The 19,217-nt window shown below is 41.0% G+C and overlaps 1 protein-coding gene across 2 annotated transcripts in view; it reads right to left on the bottom strand.

Annotated features, from left to right (window-relative positions):
* The window catches only part of MYO3B (myosin IIIB), a 348,697-nt gene that overhangs the window by 233,177 nt on the left and 96,303 nt on the right, over window positions 1-19,217 (bottom strand). For both annotated transcript variants that reach the window (XM_037849672.1, XM_037849673.1), the window contains one exon: window positions 3,356-3,435. In XM_037849672.1, coding sequence (XP_037705600.1) covers window positions 3,356-3,435 — 80 coding nt within the window. The remainder of the gene's footprint in view (window positions 1-3,355; window positions 3,436-19,217) is intronic.

Genomic DNA, 19,217 nt, shown 5'->3' with positions numbered 1-19,217 from the left:
GTGTTCTGGATAAAAAACATTGCCTGTCCAAACCATTATCCCTTCCTCCTACAAAACCAATTTACACAAAAATTTCAGTCAGTTGGAGCTGAGCAAGCTTGCTTTCTGCCCACCAGACAAATGTCCTGCTGGGTTCCTTGTGAGTGATCCTGGTTAATCTTCAAAGTAGCCATGTAGTGAACTTTACAAATTGTGTTATAGACCCCAAGCCTGCAGGAAATGAGCAAGCTTCCATGTACATATGGACCCCATACATGGAATTTTAAATGGATATCAAAACTTCAGTAATAAAACATTTACTGAGTATTTCCTATGTGAAAGACCATACTAAACACTTTGTCTACACTATGTCATTGAATTCTCAAAACTACTCAGTGAGTAGGTACTACTATTATTCCCATTCAACCTATAAGAAAGTTAAGGCTCAGACACTTTAGGTAAATTTCCCAGAGTCTTACTGCTAGTAAATGACAGTGTCTAGATTTGAACCCAGTTCTGTTTGGTTCCAAAACCCTACTTCTTAAACATTATATACTGCTAGGTTTGATATAACTTCTCACATCAGAGTCTGTTAGTATGGTGCTGTTAAAAAGACTTGCCTCAGCTGTCAACTAAATTTACCATGGGATAAAGACAGACTCTTAACAAGTCCCATAAACCATCTAGATTTTGACAATAAATGGAAAACTGAAGAATTTCTTGCTAATCTCTGTAAGTGCTCACTATTTGCATCCTGAATCCCCAGAAGGGCTTGCACTTATATTCTTGACAAGGCTCTTTGTCAAGAACTTTTACTGCTATCAAGTGATCCATCCATCCCTTAAGGGGGAAAATAACCTTGCAGCATCCCTCTAAAATGAAACAAAATAAAGTTCCAATGGCTAAGAGATTTCAAATAGAGTCGAGAGGTCATTTTGGAGGTTATGCTTATGCATTATATAGATATTCCTTTTTATTTTCTAGTGTATTAGAATAGCTAGAAGGAAATACCTGAAACTGTTGAACTGTAATCCAGTAGACTTGATTCTTGATGATGACTGTATAACTATATAGCTTTTATCATGTGACCATGTGATTGTGAAAACCTTGTGACTGACACTCCCTTTATCTAGTGTATGGACAGATGAATAAGAAAATAAAGACAAAATGAATAAATAAATAATGGGGAGACGGGTATGGGATGTTTTGGGTGTTCTTTTTTATTTCTTTAAAAAAATTTTTTTAGAGTAATGAAAATGTTCTAAAATTGATTGTTGTAATGAACGCACAACTATATGATGATGCCATGAGATTGTATTCTTTGGATGGATTATATGGTATGTAAATATATCTCAATAAAATTGCATTAAAAAGAAGAGCCTCTATAGCACTGAATGGGAAAGCAAGACTGGCATTGAAAGCTAGCTCTTGTGCAGTGGTGCTCAACATGTTGTAGTCCAGCTGCATCCAAGGCCGCCTTTATCATTTTGTCTTACACAAGGCAGATAAGAGTATTTTTTATTGCTGTAGTTATCCTTCATAAGTTCAGATGCCTTAATTAGAACTTTGAACTCATCTCCTTTCCAAGTGAAAACAAATCTCTAACCATTTTCATCTTATCTATATGCATTATTATTATAATGATGTAAATATATGTAACATACTAGAGGGCACACTTTTCATACAGGCAAGCCAATCTGACTTTTGTGCCTGGATAGTAGTAGGCAGTGCCTGGTGGGAGGTAACACTGTGCAGATACTCTGTGGGGATGCAGAAGAACAGGTCCAGTAAACAAAAAAATCAAATTGAGAAAGGAGGGGAATGTGGTCTTTAATTTTTTGGTGTCTGGTGGGAGCCAATGACTCCGACAAGCACAGACTCCAACAAACACAAGAGGTTCTTGATATCACTGAAACTCATAGATAAATCTTTTCTAGGGGCTCAAGTACCCCATGTTAAATAGACCTGAATTACTAACAATTTTTGCTCCTATATCTTGCCACAAAATAGCAAGGTTGAAAAATGGGGCATTACCCTAGACTGTAATAACAATATGGGTATAAAATTATTGTTAACAAAAATGATTTAAGTCTCTACCATATGCAGACAAGTCTTCTACTCTCAAGGAAAATAGGTATAGATATTGTGGGAACCCCAAGCACAGGGCATTCACCGAGGGCCTTGAAGATTGCACACAGCAGCTTGTGCACAGACCTAGATCAGTTAAGGTTTGACCTATTCTGCTTGTAATATCAGGTGCTAAATGTAATCTATACCCAAAACTACCTCCTCCCTGAGACTCCCTGATGTACTGTTATCTAGAATCCTTCCCTCCTCCCTGTTGATTCAATCACTCCCTCCACAGTTGCACTGTACCTTGCACAACCCTCCACTCCCCTCCTCATGCTCTCGTACCATTGGAATGCGGAGCCCTTATAACCAGCTTATTCAGCCCCACAAAGTGTGGATATTTCCACATTGTGCTCTGAACACACCACCATTCAGAGCAGCTCCTGAATCCATTCAGAGAAGCTCCTGATTTCAGAGCAACTTGACTTGACTTCCCCACCCTGTAGGTAACCCTCTTAATAAAAGCTCATGTCTCAGAACATGTCCGGTGCTTTCTTTAGTCCTTTGGCTACAAAAGCCCTCTTGGGCCATGACAGATATATATATATATACCAATTTTGGTACAATATTCAATAGTATTATATGTTGCTGAATTGCTTAATTCTTTATTAAATAAATTGTTTATTACTCAATGTAAACAAAAAGATAAGACAATTCAGAGGCATGACCTGATTGTCTGATATGGGATATCTGATCACCTTCAATTATTTTTGGTGTTAGTATTTACAATGAATATTAACCAGTCAGTCCTTGAGACCTTTGCTAAACATTAGCCGGAAGGATGAAACAGTTAAATATATTTCACAGCTGGATATGTATTAACCCTTCTAGCATCCCTCTTCCAAGGACAAGCATACAACATATTTTTCAGAAGACAAAGCAGAACAATAGGAAAACAGTTTGTTTTCTTCCCTCCCTGTGGACACCCTTTGGTTGTCATTATCTATATCCTCTATAGGTTGGTGATAGCCTCAAGGAAAAATACTTTATCTCTTCCTGGAAGGATTTATTTCCAAGTGTCATTGTGTATCTTAAGTGGCCATTCCGAGAAGCAATGATTATAAGGATTCCAGGATCATGCTTCAAATTTCCTAACCCCTAATTTTCTGAATGCCTTCGATCTCTTCACCAGACTGCCTAGGCAGTGGGCCAGATGAAGGAAATCAAAATTGCCCACCCTAGGATTATCCCAGGGACAGAAGCACCCCCTGATCCACATTATTTTGGGTGCAAACCTACCACTCACCTTGGCTCTCCCAGCACTGAAATGAGGAGGCAAAGACCTTGAGGATGCTGTTATTCTGGCTCTTGTTTGGGCCAAGTTACCTGAGGAAAAAAGACAGAATTTATACTGAAGGAAAAGTTAAGGAATGGGATTATGAGTGATTTTTTTCTTTGTTTTTATATTTTTCTGAATTTTCCAAATGATCTGCTCTGAATTTGGAAGATCTAGAAAATCTGATTTTGAAAATTTCAATAATATAAATTTTAAATAATGTATAATTATTTTTAATTATAAAAATATCTATGATTTATAATTTTTTATATATTACAAATTATACACATGACTTGAATTTATATTAGTTCCATAAGCAAAAACAACAAAAGTCTCCAATTAGGGTACAGCTGATGTTTGAAAGAGATGAATATGACAAAAAGAAAAAAAAAAAAAGCTGAGATATTGTTATCTATAATCCTCCCCTTCTCCTTGCTGATTCAACAAAGGACACCATTGCAAGGATTTAAGATGTTGACACTGAAGAGCAGATGAGGCAGTAAGGTTCCCTCAGCAGGGAGGAACCAGGCTGTCCCAGTGCACCAGCAAAGCTGGAGCAGGGAGTGTGAGGCACAGCCTGAGTCCGAGGTGCAGACCTGGGCTTTGTGGACTGTGGGGGGTGAGAAGGGGAGGGAGGAGGCGTGACCTTGAACAAGTTAATTAACATCTCAGAGCCTCAGTTTCCTCTTCTATAATGTGAAGACAGCTCTACCTACACTCAGAGCTGTCATGAAGATTCAAGGAAATAACTCACCAAGTACTGTCAGCAAAGCCTGGTACAAGGCAGATATTCACTACAGGTTAGCCAGCACTTATTATTATTATTATTTTTATTATTAATTATTTGCTGTGAACAGCTTACAGGTCTCAAAGCAGAGCTGAAGGCAAGAGAAGACCAGGGAATCTCACCAATTTGCTACTATGAGCACTTGTTAGTCAGAAAACTAATGAAAGATGAGAAAAAATAATGCAACTCCCCTCAGGGTCTTCATGGCCTGTTCTCAGACTTTCTTCTCCTCTCCCCACTAGTCACCCTCCCAGATCCCCTTCTCCCAATCAAATGGGTAAAGAAATTTGTTTGCATTTTTACCTACAGTGTCATTTGATTCTGTAGCAAAATAAAAAGTTGTCAATGAAAGGAAATGCTGCAATTTGTATATATGCAAGACACACAAGATTTCAAAGTTTTAGCAAGTCTAGCACAAAGATGTCCAAATGTTTTCTCTGGCGATATCTTCAGAGGCTAAACTGTGATTAATAGCCCAGAAAGAACCCTTTGAAGCAGGATTGGTGACATCAAAGTCGTAATCCAGGAGTGGCAGGGGCTTTATAATGAGTGGGGAGCATTTTAACACATTTCAAAGGATTTACAGCATGAATAAACAATAGACCTCGGCAGATGCACCACACACACCTTTTAGAAACATAACCTATAAGAAGTTTCCATTTTAATTTAAATGTAAATACAGTGTTCACACTTCTTTCAAATGTTAAACATCCTCAATGCTTCATCCCTAGACAGCCTTTTCCTGTCTAAGGATGCTTCAATGCCCAAAAGCACTCTCCTGCCCTTCCCAAAACCGTGACTACCAATAGCGTCAGGCAGAGAAAATGGAAGCCAGAGACATCTAATGGAATTTACATCCGATGCAGGAACTGGGTTAAGAGGGAATCTGAAATGGAGCTTGCAATGATCCCGCACAATTTCCCTGCTTCCAGTTTAACAGGAAAGAGACAAGTGGTTTGAAGACAGAGCTGGAACTTTTAAAAGATGGTAATTTCCTGGGTGCTTCAGAGGATTTTCATCTCCTGACAAGGATTAGCACCTGTGATTTCTTCTTCAGTCACCTCTTTAGAAAGGACTAGAACAAGGTATTGCCCAAAATGATGAGATGCTGTTTTAAGTAATCAAACATCGAATTCATTCTCCCTTGGCTGCCCCCTCTGAGTTCATGGGATTTGTTGCAGGGTTCCAGTGGTGATTGCTGGTGAGTATTTTGGGGAGAAATTTTCCTGTTTTTATTTTCCCTCCAAACACAAAAAATATGCTAATAAGCTAATACATAATTACAAAGCAATGATGAACTACAAAGCTAAATATAAGAAACTGCAAATAAAAAAATCCTTCAGATCATTTGTTGTAAGATTATTTGAGTAGACCTGAGAACGCAATACACAGCCTGGGTATTGAGAACCGAAACCATTCCTTACAGTTTACATTAAAATGACTTTGTGCTCTTCCTGTCTTCATTAGAATAGCATGACTTTGTTTTTCCAGGAGTCTCCTACCCAGGTAAATGGTTTGAGTTTCATTACACAAACTTCCTGAAAGACCCATGGGACTTTTCAATGGAAAACAAAACAAAACAAAACAAAAAAACAACAGTTTACGCTCCACAATTCTTCGAATTCTTTGTCTCAAAATCCTTACCTTGCTATTTTCCCCAACCTTGGACTGTTGTAATGTGATCCTATCCAATCCTAATCAAGCCTCAGCCCCCACGCTTTGAAAGACCCTCCTTAAATCAAACTTTCAATTCTCAGTTCTGACTATGCCTTCCCTTAGCTGACGCACTGTGGGGTAAGCAATAGATTCTGCTTTGTTTTATGAATAGATTGTGCTGGTAATGTTTGGGTACCAGCTGAGGATATACCTGCACTGGTATGATACTTGCAGCGACTGAAACTTTCTAATTTCAGTTAATAACACTGTAGCTAATGAAAATGCAAGAAGCTTTTAAAAAAAGGTAGTTGTATAAAAACATACAATAGTATTTTGTATATTAAAATAATTTGTCTTTCCATAACCAGTTATCCCGTATCTATAACAATGGCTTGTAGTAGATTTGGTATTTTAAGGCAACTTAAAATAGCTACAAAATATGATACAGCTGTAGGAGGCTTAGGAGAGGAGAATGTGTGATTTTAGATTTTGCTCTGCAGTCCTGACCTTCTCCCAAGGCATCTATTCTGTGGCTGTCTGGGGTAATATCAATAAATGGGCAGAGGAGGTTGGGAGAGTTCCCAGCCCACTTGAATATGCCTAATCTCTCGTGAAAAGAGTAACATGGGTAATTTACATATTAGGGAAGTGTCTGTAGTTTTGTGAAGGGAAGGAATCAAAGGGGTAAATAAAGAAACTAGCCTGTCCTCGCACGGACTGCTGTGAAGAAAGATAGGCACAGGTAAATTCACTCTTCTGAATACACAACTTTGCTTTGTCATGCACGGGGAAAATTCAAAGAATTTGAAACCCTGTTCCCATTTCTTTTAATTGGTAGTTGTTTAGCACCTTAAGGAATTTCTGCACAATTACCACCACTTGGGACTATCTGCTTGAAGGAAACCAAACAAATGTTTTCAAAATCCAAGTGATTTTCTTTTTCTCTTTCATTTAGAATGTAAACTACAGCTTTAAAGATTTGTGATCCAGAGATCTCAAAATTGCAGAGTTGGGGGAAAAAATTTCTAACTCCCTCCTTAAGCTATTACAACTCACAAGCAGGATGTCAGCCCAGCAAACAACTTTGTATGGAGTAGTCAGAATGTTTCAAAGAGGTAACAAGGCTTTCTTTCCTAACTCAGTTAATAGTGGACCTGCAGCTTCCTGTTTTCTGCATTTTATTGCCCCATTGGTGGAAGTGACCAGTTCAGTCTGTCTTAATGACATGAATCTCCCCTTAGAGCCAGGTGAAGAAACATCTGGATGTTGTCTGCCTTCCTCACATTTTTTGGTGATTTGACTGGGAAAAACATGCCTACCACATGACATGACATGTGTGCACAAAAGTATTGCTAGCCTATGCTGTTGACATCTACCCATCCAGAAATCCACATAAATATATCCATCAGCACCCATGTCTCTGACTTGTGAGAATGACTCATTCCAATCTCAGAGCAACTCCTTATGCAGCACAGGGATTTTTAGTCCAACCACAGGGCTGGTGTTAGACAAAACTGTAGTTAGGTAATGGATGTATTCAAGTTCCCCACATCCCTTTTCACATCCCTATTTCCTCTTCAGACTGTGCAACATAGCTTTGACTGGCTCTTCTCCCTACCTCCAACAAATATTTTCTTTCCCCTACTTCCTTGTCCCACACTTTAATTTTCCAGGCAGTAGAGACTGCATCTATATTCTCATCAAAACTCCCCATCTTTGTTCCAAAACTTCAGGTCATTATTCTCCAGGTCTAATTTGTTAACAGATAGATAAATGTATTAGTTCACTTAGGTGAGACGGATGCATGGTATGGAAAGTTTCCTAGCAACAGAACTTTTATGGAACGATTCCAAGGATGGGAATGTTAGGCACCTATTAGACTTTCCAGAGTCAGGGTAAGAGTGGTAATTTTGAAATAGGGGCTCTTTTATTTAATGACTCTCAAATTATTCAGCCTTTGAAATAATATATTACAAAGATGGGTCTTAAGAAGATGAATAAAATATAGTTCTTTGTTTCAAGGAGGAGACAATCTGGAGAAGTTTTTTGTTGTGAGTGTGTGTATGGGGGGAAAGACTGACATATAAACAATTTAGAGTAGCAAGTGTTACAATAAACCTGTGAATAAAGTGACATGAGAGTGACATGAGAGCAAAGAAGAGGGAAAGACTAAGTTTTCTTGGAAGAATCAGGAAAAAAAAATCTGAAGAGTAAGCAAGAAATGAGCTAAATCTTCAAAGCTATTGGGTGTTTGACAGGAGGGAGAAGGATTCTATCTGTAAGACATGAGCAAGAAAGTTACGCTGTAAGAGAACTTAAAAATTTTCAAGTCAGAAAACTGATTTCCAGAGAGCTCATAAGGCAAAATTCTGGCAGGGTCAGATTTAGAAAATATCTAACTAAGGTTCAGTGTCATTGTGGAGACCCACAGCCCAGGCCCCTCCCCTCCATAGTGAAAGTGAATAATTGCACATAGCTGCCAATTTGACCAGGACAGATGTTAAAGGTCATCAGACCTCCCCAGGGAGGGAAAGAATGTACAAGTGTATTGTAATAAAAGCATTGAAACTCCCCTCCCATGATCACTGTTGATAACGAATCTCCACACCCCTGTGTCACAAGATCCTGCCAAAACTCTGTTCTCACATCTATGGAATGTCTTTGTCCTAATCCTTATAAACCACCCCCTGTTCTTTGCAGAGCACTAACTTCTGTTTTCCCTTGCTGGCCACTGCCATGGAACCATCCCCTGTTTGTAAGTCCTAATTAAACTCAAGTCTAACTCCATGCCTGGCATGTTCTTTGGTCTTGGGGCTGAGCTGGATTGGAACAATTGGCAAGCTAGCCAGGAGACCAAAGAGCCACTAGCCGTGGCAGGCATGAGTCCTGGGAAGGTAGAATAAGTGGGGGGAAACCCCAAATTGTGTCGTCCATGTTGGGTGGCTGCCCTCCTGGACAAATGGAGACTGCTGCGAGAGTATAGGGATGCCCTGAAATCTCCAGTGAGGTTGCTATTTTGCAACACATAGGACAACTAAAGTTGATAAGCAGAAAAGAGACCACCAAACGGCGGCAGCCAGAGCATGGCCACTTTAAGGAGCCTTGCAGATGATTACTGAGGCAGAAGAAACAGCGAAACCTACTGCACGCCGTTTAAAAGATATGTGCCTTGCCCAGGAAAAAATGAAGGACTCTAACTGATCACCTGCTCTGAGTGGATGATCAGTTAGACTCTGGCATGCAGATATGTCTGAGTCAAAGGCCATAAACTGCCTCGGGATCAAGTCTGGAGAATTTTAGCTACTCCAGGATGGGACCCCAAAGTGTGGGACCCCATAGACTCCTCTTCAGAAGAGGAAGGAGAAGAAGAATAGGAGGTAGAGGAGGACAAAGAGCCCTAACAGGTGCATCCATAATACAACAGAAATGGAAGGTGTAACAAGATCAACCCCCTGGGGCTCAGCAATTCCACCCTCCTGAACAGAAATTACATATTACTATGAGACACTATACCACAGCTGAATTGGACAATTTAGGGCAGTGGTATACACAAAAAACTAGGGTGTCCCTATCCAATTGGCTTCTGAGGTTATGGGACACCGGAGCAGAGGGGGTAGTGATATCTAGAGCAGAGGTGAGTAAATTGGCATCTATTAAAACCAACCCTTTGCTAAGACAATGCTTGTATGCTACCTCAGCTAATGCAAAAACCGCTTCCTTATTGATATGGCTGGTTGACAGGAGTAAAGCTGCATGGACTAATGAAGGGGATATACTGCACAATACCTGCACTGGCAAACTACGTAGGAGCTACAATACATCTTAAGACGGCTGGGAATGAAACAGACCATTTATGCCAAGCTTTCATAGGTCCTTACACTGAAGCTTGTACTGCAGGAATGAAATCCATGGTACTGCATATTGCCCCAATCATTACTATGGGCCTCTCGTGTCTATCCTAAGTCTGCTAGTAAGACAGCTGGTTTTCCTTGCCACTCAGGCTGTAACCAACCTTGGAAAGTCAGAAAGGCTGAGGAAAAAGGGGGTGGGAGTAAGGGCAAGGCTCCCCATGAACATGACAGTCCTAATAGGGTATCCTGCAAGCAGACTGTGGGTGGATTTCATCATTGCAGATACGGAAATAAAAGCTATAGGTAAGCAACCTAATGCAATCCTAGAAAAACTATGGGGCAATTTGCCTAAGGGACAGACATTTACTAAAGTTAACTCTCAAGCCACCAAGGGAGAGAGGAAGTCAGAAAAGAAAATACTATTTGGAGCCAAAGCCTGGGAGCCCTCTGGTCCTCCAGATGAAGTAAGCCCCTTACCCTCTTCCATGGAGGCGGGGGGGGGGGGGGGGGGGGGGGGGGGGTTAGTGGTGGGGCGGTTGGGTGGGGGGGGGGGGTTGGTTGAGATCCCCAGGTGTGAACAATAACTAGCGACTCCTGGATTGGAGGCCACATGTAAAATTAACCATTTACTGGTTCCCTGCTAACCAGCAGCAAGTGTTAGCACTAGTAGATACAGGAGCTGAAGGTATCTTAATCTGTGAAAATGTAGCCTGATTCTACAGGCCAGTGATAGCTATACATGGCTATGGGTGGCAAATGATCCAGGCAAAGTGGCACAGTCTAACTTTACAAATTGAGAGACTGCCCACAAGTGTACATGGTATATATTTCCCCTATACCAGAATACATTTTAAGAACTGATCTTCTACAGAATGCCACATTGCAGACCTCCAGTGTAGAGTGATCAAAGTGGTCTTAAAGGGGCAGGCAAAATGGTCCCCCGTAAAAAGTACCACTACTTTGGAGGGTCATGGCTGCAAAGCAATATAAACTTCTCGGAGGGCACCAAGAAATCTCAGCCACTATCAAATAGTTGGAGTGGGTGGGGATAATAATACCCACCCATAGCCCTTTCAGTCATCCTGTATGGCCAGTACAAAAGCCTGATGGAATGTGGTGTATGAAAGCAGATTATCGAAAGTTAAGTAAAGTAACACCACCATTGTATGCCACAGTCCCGAACATCACTGGTTTATTACAAGAAATTAGTACCCAATTGTGTCAATATCATTTTGATTGGATTTCCTAATACTTTCTTCAGCAGCTCCCTAGAAAAATCAATCCAGCCTGCATTTGCCTTTTCCTGGGGAGGCCAATAATGGACTTCTATTGTGCTTCCCCAAAGCTATGTACATAACCCGACCATCTGCCACGGTCTCATGACAAAAGATTTGGCTAAGTGGAAGAGTCCCACAAGTCTAACTCTATTTCACTACATTAAGGATGTAGTGCAAGCATTGAGAATCCAAGTTAAAGGGCCAGTAACTCTCTTTCAGAATTAAAAGAATCTTTAGGCTCAGTGCTATCTCTCATTGAAAGTCAGGGATGGGTAGTCACTGGTGACAAACTGCAAGGCCCTGGCTGCTCTGCCAAATTCTTGGGTGTTGTATGGTTGGAAAAGACAAAACTATTCTTTCTGCTATAGTTGATAAAGTGCAATATTTCCCCACACCACCAATGCCAAAGCAACTAATGGCTTTCTTGGGGTTACTGGGGGTAATGGAGATCTTTTGTTCCTCACTTAGCCCAAATGTTAAAACCTTTGTATGTTTTGATTAGGAAAGGCCATCCCTGCGAATGGGACACCTCCCAACAGGCTGCTTTTGAAAAGGCAAAAAGGGCAATAGCACAGGCACAAGCGCTGGGGGTGGGGTGGAGTATGTGTGTGCATAGATCCATACCTACCCTGTGAACTGGATATAGGTAACACTGTTATTGGCTTTGGGTGGGGTCTGTGGCAGAGGCAACATTCTAAATCAATGCCCCTTGGCTTTTGGCCACAATTATGGAAAGGGGCAGAAGTGAGATACAGATCCCTGGAAAAGCAATTGTGTGCTGCATATGATGTCTTATTGCAAGTGGAGGGACTGACACAAAGATGCCGATCACCTTGAAATGGCCATCCCCATTCAGGGGCGGATAACCAGCATGGCTTCTAAGCCACAGTCTGGCAGTGTCCAACTAAGCACACTGACCAAATGGAAAGCCTACCTGCTACAGTGAAGCATTTTCAATACCAGTCCTCTGAGTGCAGAAATGCATGAGATTCTTGGACCATTGTCCTATATAGAAGATTCAACAGCTAAAGTTGCTGCACCTGAAATAGCTGTTGAAATGCCCGCTATAGAAGGCAAGGGTACCATTCATGAGTCTGCTTGGTACACTGATGGGTCTGCTAGTGGGCAGCCTCCCACATGGACAGCTGTGGCAATGCAACTCAGTACTGACACTCTATGATGGGAGACTGGCACTATGCAAAGCAGTCAATGGGCTGAGTTAAGAGCAGTGTGGATGGTAATAGTGCATGAGCCAGGAGACGTGCTAACTATCTGTACTGACAGTGGAGCTATTAACAAAGGCCTTATGACCTGGATGGCAACCTGGAAGTAGGAACAATGGACAATCATAGGTTGTCCCCTTTGGAGACAAGAACTGTGGAGAGACATCTGGGATGCCTTCCAACAACAAAAGGTAACTGTTTATCATGTCCCTGCCCACACTCCGAACATATTACCTGGTGTGCCGATTTGAATGTATTACGTCCCCCAGAAAAAGCCATATTCTTTGATACAGTCTTGTGGGGCAGACGTTTTGGTGCTGATTAGATTTGCATGGAAATGCGCCCCACCCAACTATAGGGGCAGAATTGAGATACAGATCCCTGGAAAAGCAATTGTGTGCTGATGAGATATTTCCATGGAGGCATGGCCCCACTCATTCAGGGTGGGCATTGATCAGTGGAGCCATTTAAATGAGCTGATGGGCAGAGGGAACTCAGTGCAGCTGTGAGTGACATTTTGAAGAGGAGCTACAGCCAAGAGGGACACTCTGAAGAAAGCACAGGAGCTGCAGATGAGAGACAGTTTGAAGATGGCCATTGAAAGCAGACTCTTGCTCCAGAGAAGCTGAGAGAGGACAAATATCCCAAGTGCAACTAAGAGTGACATTTTTGAGGAACTGCAGCCTAGAGAGGAACGTCCTGGGAGAAAGCCATTTTGAAACCAGAACTTTGGAGCAGATGCCAGCCATGTGCCTTCCCAGCTAACAGAGATTTTCCAGACACCACTGGCCATCCTCCAGTGAAGGTACCCAATTGCTGATGTGTTACCTTGGACACTTTATGACCTTAAGACTGTAACTGTGTAACCAAATAAACCCGCTTTATAAAAGCCTATCCATTTCTGGTGTTCTGCATTCCAGCAGCATTAGCAAACTAGAACACCTGGGAATGAGGAAGCAGATGCCTTCACACTGTTTCAGAGCAGCACAGCTGAAACCAGGGAAGTGGTGGAATAGCTTCATCAGAAAAGTAGACACTGAGGTTATCAAACCCTGTGACATCTGGCTTAGCAGCTTCCAGCTGTCAATCAGGCACCAGCAGCCAGTGGATATCACTAGAGAGTGCCCTTTGTGCTCCCTGTGTCAATCAGGTAGGCTACCAGACCAGATGTGACACATCAGCCAGTCACAAATCCCAGTGACCCAGTAGCAAGAAGACTACTTCAGTCCCCTTCTGCTCTTGCAGGGGGTGAGGTATGCATTTACTGCCATGGATATGGCTACAGGACTTTTGTTAGCTTTCCTGGTGTGGAAGGCGAACCAGTGGGCCACCATGCACTGTTTGGAAAGAATGAGTGCTCTGTACAGTGTACCTACACAGACAGACAGTGATCAGGGGACCTCTTTCATTGGACAAATGACCCAAACACGGGCTATGGTCTATGATGTAATGTGGACTTTCTATCTACCTTATAACCCCACAGGTACAGGCCTTATTGAAAGAATGAATGGTTTGTTAAAGGAACAGCTAAAAGATGATATAAAAGGTCCTTGCAGCAGTGATCTAAAAGGCTCTATCAGGCCTTAACTCATTTGGATTGTGACCCCTGTGAATTGGACTGTGTGGAATACTCTGCTTGCCTGGCAGAATTTAACACATTGAAAAATTTGGAAAAGAATCTTCTCATTTAAGATTGAAACCCAATGCAAAGCCACAGGCTGCTGCACGTGCCCCCATTGAAATGCCAGTGGAAAGACCAATGCAAGCATTGAGAATCCAAGTTAAAGGGCCAGCTGCCTTATAGCCTAAGCGAGGCAGTAGTAATAACTTGTTGCCTGTGCATCAGACCATATAAAATGAGGAAAATGAGGTCAGTTGGCCTTGGTGCTGGCCCATGCAGCCACGTTGGTTAGGAATCCTAAGTCCCAGGGGAATAGAAGTTATCCAAAATATTAGACTAAGACCTCAGTTTATTCAGAAAACGCCTGTTAAAATCTTTATCACCAATCAGGGGCCTCCTATTCCCATGACTATGTGAACCCTTCTTATGATCAAATTAACAATTGATGTAACAGTAGAAGACTCTAAAAATTTGCAGGGGGCGAATATCTGGTTTTTAAAACCTCCCCATAATGTTCCTCTGCCTAGTACCTTGTTATCAACCAATGGAACTCTAGCATTTATATTGTCAGATCAGTAGCAATTACCCTTACTGTTCCCCATAAACATCTTTCTTTTCACCCATAGTGCCCTAGTAAACACCTTCCTACAATGGGCTTCAGTGGTAACTCATGCCCACACCCAAACCCAATGTTGGGTTTGCACACACTTGCCATCTTCAGGCACTACCAGCCTTCCTTGGACTGTGACCCCTGAGAATCGGACTGCATGGAATACCCTGCTTACCTGGCAGAATTCAACGCATTGAAAAATCTGGAAAAGAATCTTCTCATTTAAGACTGAAATCCAACTACCATCCTATAACAAGACTGGGGCTTACATCTCCTCCCTCATATGGGAAAAGTGAACAAGACCCAAACTGTATTGGAGTATGCTTTATATGATGGTTTAGGGTGGCTGATGGCAGAAGCTGTAACAATAGACCATGTTGCCCCTGTCTGTATGGAACAACTTGATGGAATTCATGATGTGCGGTGGCTACCCTGAATTGCGTAATTTTACTGTTAAACTACAAAACAATAGTCTTTTCCCCTGCAAAATATCTCTAACCAACATGGGGCATATCCTTCCCCTTTGAGATGGCTATGGACCTGTGGGCAATATGGCCCTATTTAACCTATAACTGAACAGGACATTGTACATGGGACAGCCCTATATTCCTGCTACCTTATATGACTCTTTACCCCATTTTCCTAGTAACTGGAAATGGTCAAAGCTAGATATACAATAAAATGCACTCCTCCGTGGTATTATTCTTTAGCCATTCTTGTACCAGGTGGAGCTGCAATAGTTATGAAAAACATGTATAAGCTTTAGCCAATCCCACTGCCCACTTAATGATTCCAAAGTAGCTATATCCTTGCTAAATGAAGAAACCACACAACTTAGAAAGGTAGTTTTACAAAACAAAATGGCCTTAGACATCCTCACTGCCACACCGGGTGGCAACCATGCCTTAATTAATGTGCAGTGCAATGTATACATTCCTGATCATTCACACAAAGTTTCACAAGTTTTAAATCATATGCTAGAGCACATACATAATCTTCATCAATTATCAGTAGACCCTTGTCTAAATGGTTTAATTCCCTTTCTTGGCTACGGCAGCACCTTTTTGTGGAGTTGTTATCTCTGTGTGGGGGACTTCTAGTGCTCTGTTATCTCTTATACTGTTGTTGTGGAATATGGATGCCATGTCTGTCCTATGTCAACGTAGTCTGCTGCATGGGAGTGGACTGCGGGAACCCAGGGCTCAGGCTCCCGCCCTTTCATAGTGAAAGTGAGTTATTGTACTATTGCACATAGCCACCTACTTAACCAGGACAGACGTTAAAGTTCATCAGACCTCCCCAGGGGAGGAAAGAATGTACAAATGGTATTGTAAAAAAAGCAATGAACCCTCCACTGTTGATAACAAATCTCCACACCCCTGTGTCACAAGACCTTGCCAAAACTCTGTTCTCACACCATATGGAATGTCTTTGTCCTAACCCTTATAAACCACTCTGGCACTACCACCACCCCCACCTCACCCCCTCTCTATGTGGAGTGCTAACTTCCATTTTTCCCAGCCAGCCCCCACTGTGGAACCATCTCCTGTTTGTAAATCCTAATTAAACTCATGTCTAACTCTGTGCCTGGTGTTTTCTTTGGTCTTGGAGCTGAGTTGGGTTGGATCAGTCATTCTTCCACATGTGGAAGAACTCCCAGGAGGCCTCTCATTTTAAAATTAGACGTTTAATAATAGCATAGAAACATTATTTCACCTTTGCAAGCACAAAAATTAGTTACTTGTCACTCCCTAACAATGAAAATAGTAACTATAGGAGCAATTTTTGGAGAGAAAACATGGAAAAGGAAGGCTTTGCTAAGACAGCATAACTCATTGGTTGGACCATGGACAAAAGCTTTACCCTTCTGCTCTTCATGTAAACCTTCAGGTAGAGTGCCCATCCATCAGTGTGGCAAAGGTTTAGGTGAACTAGCCTAAATCCATGGTATGGATACCAGCCACTGAGAGACTCATTCCAGATAGTACACAGTACTAATTAGGCCAGGATCAGATAGTTGGATCAGGCAGTTGCACATAGAAAAGTGATATTCAACGGTCTAAGACTATTAAAAGGCCCAGGCAGGAGAGAATGAGTTGATTACTACATTAAAAAAAAAAAAAAAATCCCTCCCTAGAAGCGCTGCTCAATACACCTTAGCTATTGATGGTGGGTCAGTCACATGAGCTCCCTGCACGAAGCACAAAACGTGTGTTTCCTTGTGTTTTCAAGTAAGATTAAGAAATCCACACAGAGCTTCAAAAAAAAAAAAAAAAAAAAAAAAAGATGCTGTTAACTTCTCATTGTGCAGGATGTTGATTCAGTGCTTGGAACTATAAATGCTTCTTTGGTTCTCCCTCTTAAGCAAGGAAGCAATGAAATAGACACTAGATTTGAAATGAAAAACCTGGATTCTTATCCCAGTCCTGCCATTGACTTCAGGAAATCACTTCTACTCTCTATGACTTGCTTTTGTTATATGTAAAATGAGGAATGGGTGGTTCTCCACTAGTGTGCCACTGCATTCTGCCATGGTGTCTGTGGTGGATTGAGTTATATCCTCTAGAAGGAAACGTGTTCTTAATCTTAACCCATTCCTGTGAGGGTGAACCCATTGTAAATAGGACCTTTGGAAGACGTTATTTTTAGTTAATTTGTGGTCAACTGAATCAGGATAGGTCTTAATCCTATTACTGGAGGCCTTATAGAGAAGGCCATAGAGAAGCAAGAAGCTGGAAGTCAATAGAACCTGGAAGAGAAAGGAAAGGATGTCACCATGTGCACTGCTGTGTGACAGAAAAGTCAAGGATCTACGGATTGCTGGCAGCCAGCCCCAGAACACTGCAGTATTCAGGGAGAAAGTGTCACCTTGCTGACACCTTGATTTTGGACATCTCCTAGTCTCAAAATCGTAAGTCAATAAATTACCATTGTTTAAGTCAACCCACTGTGTGGTATTTGTCTTAGCAGCCAAGAAACTAAGACAGTGGCCATGGCAATAACCATTCATGGCTGTGCAGCTTCATGTAGATCAATGTCAGGCAATGTGGTATAAAGGGGGGTGAAACCTTCTATAAGAGGGAACAAGGAACAGTGTAGTTGAGTATTGAGCTGGTGTGAAAGAGTGTATGAAATCTCTACCTGGGTTATAAATTAGAGAGCTGGTCAGGGCAGTAACAAAAAAATGTTCAAAAAGCAACATCATGCTGAAAATAAGCAAATGAGTAAGAGTGATAGCTGTGAATGCAAATCCAAGTCAAAAATGTTGAGTAGTACTGGGCTTCCACCTGGCTCTAAAATTCTATGATTGTAAAATACATCATCTTAGATTGCTGAGGTGGGGGTGGGGAGGGAAGAAAGAACAAAATAAGGAAGATAAAACTAAATTCAGCACAAATCATTAATTTTCAGCAGTTTGGTGGGCTGCAAAAGGTGGGAGAGGTGATAATGCCTGGCCTTAGGTAAATGGAGGAAGCTTGGACAATGGTTTTATGCAGGCCTGGGTATTTACTCTGCCAATGCTTTCTTCATACCAGATCTCCATGACTACTCAGTACTAGTTCTGTTTCCGTGATCTCTCTTCAGTTACTCCTCTTTCTTCACCCTTATATTCTGGCAAAAAAGAGTTTATATTCATACATTTCTCTAATTTTTATATAATTCTTTGTTACTTAGCACATGAAGAAGAACAAAAAGGTATAGTATTTGCCCCCACCAGCAATGTTTTCAGGGTACTCCTCTACAACATCTTTATAATACATATTCTCCTAGTAAAAAAGTATGCGTCCCTCAGTTTGCATATTAACAAATACCAACTATTTTTTAAAATTGTGTGCCAATGTGAATGAAATGTAATCATCACTTACATGAACTCTTTTTTAAAACATTCTGTCTCTGAAAGCTTTCAGGTTAACTTTTGATCTGTAGGTATCCAAGCCTAATTTTCATTTACCAATTATTTTGTTTTATATCAAGGAATGACTGTTCCACATTGGTAATTTCTTTCTAAAAGAATCTACTAAGAACATTCAGGTATATCTCCTTGAGAAAAACTGCAGCAGCTTGAGAATCCAAAAAACAAAGAAAGTCATACTGAGAAACATAGCAATCTGCAAGAAATACAACTTGCAACGTGTCTGATTGGCCAACACTGCTAATATCTAAGCTACACTGTCGTAGCTGTTCTAGTTAGCTAGAAACGTTTGGGACACACACACATATACACACACACACCCCTACCTATCTTTTTTTTTTTTTTCCCCAACCAATTTATAAAATTCCAGTGCCCATAAAGTTTCTTCTACTAAACCTTATATAAATGTCATGGTGTTTAAGAACAAAGCAACTTTTATTTCTTAAGTACAAGCATGGCTTTTTATAAACCTTGGCTTTATGGAACTCTAACACAGTATCCAAAAAAACTGAATTTAGAAAACTTATTAAATCAAAATCTTATTCTACAGACTTTGGATGCAGTTAATTACTAAAATGCTTTTCAGACGAATAAAACCTATAGAGAATAAAAGCCAAAAAAGAAAATTTTTTATTTTATGAAGGAACTTTACAAGCATTACAATTTTAGAGACTAAAGCTTCTCAATGTACTGGATAAATCCTTTCAAGTCAATGCAAATATGTTACCTCATATTGGTATTTATCTTTAGGAATTATTTAATTCCCAGTAGATGTTACAAGCTCCTTGAAACAAGCCACTAAGTATCTATTCCTGTTCCCATTTATTAATTCAAAAAATATTTCTTCAGCACCTGCTATAAGACTTGCAAAGTATCCCACACATAGTAGGTACT

Source organism: Choloepus didactylus, chromosome 9, assembly GCF_015220235.1.
Source record: "Choloepus didactylus isolate mChoDid1 chromosome 9, mChoDid1.pri, whole genome shotgun sequence".
Classification (NCBI taxonomy): Eukaryota; Metazoa; Chordata; class Mammalia; order Pilosa; family Megalonychidae; genus Choloepus; species Choloepus didactylus.
The sequence above is the reverse complement of the archived record's forward strand: the minus strand, read 5'-3'. Positions and strand labels throughout refer to the sequence as shown.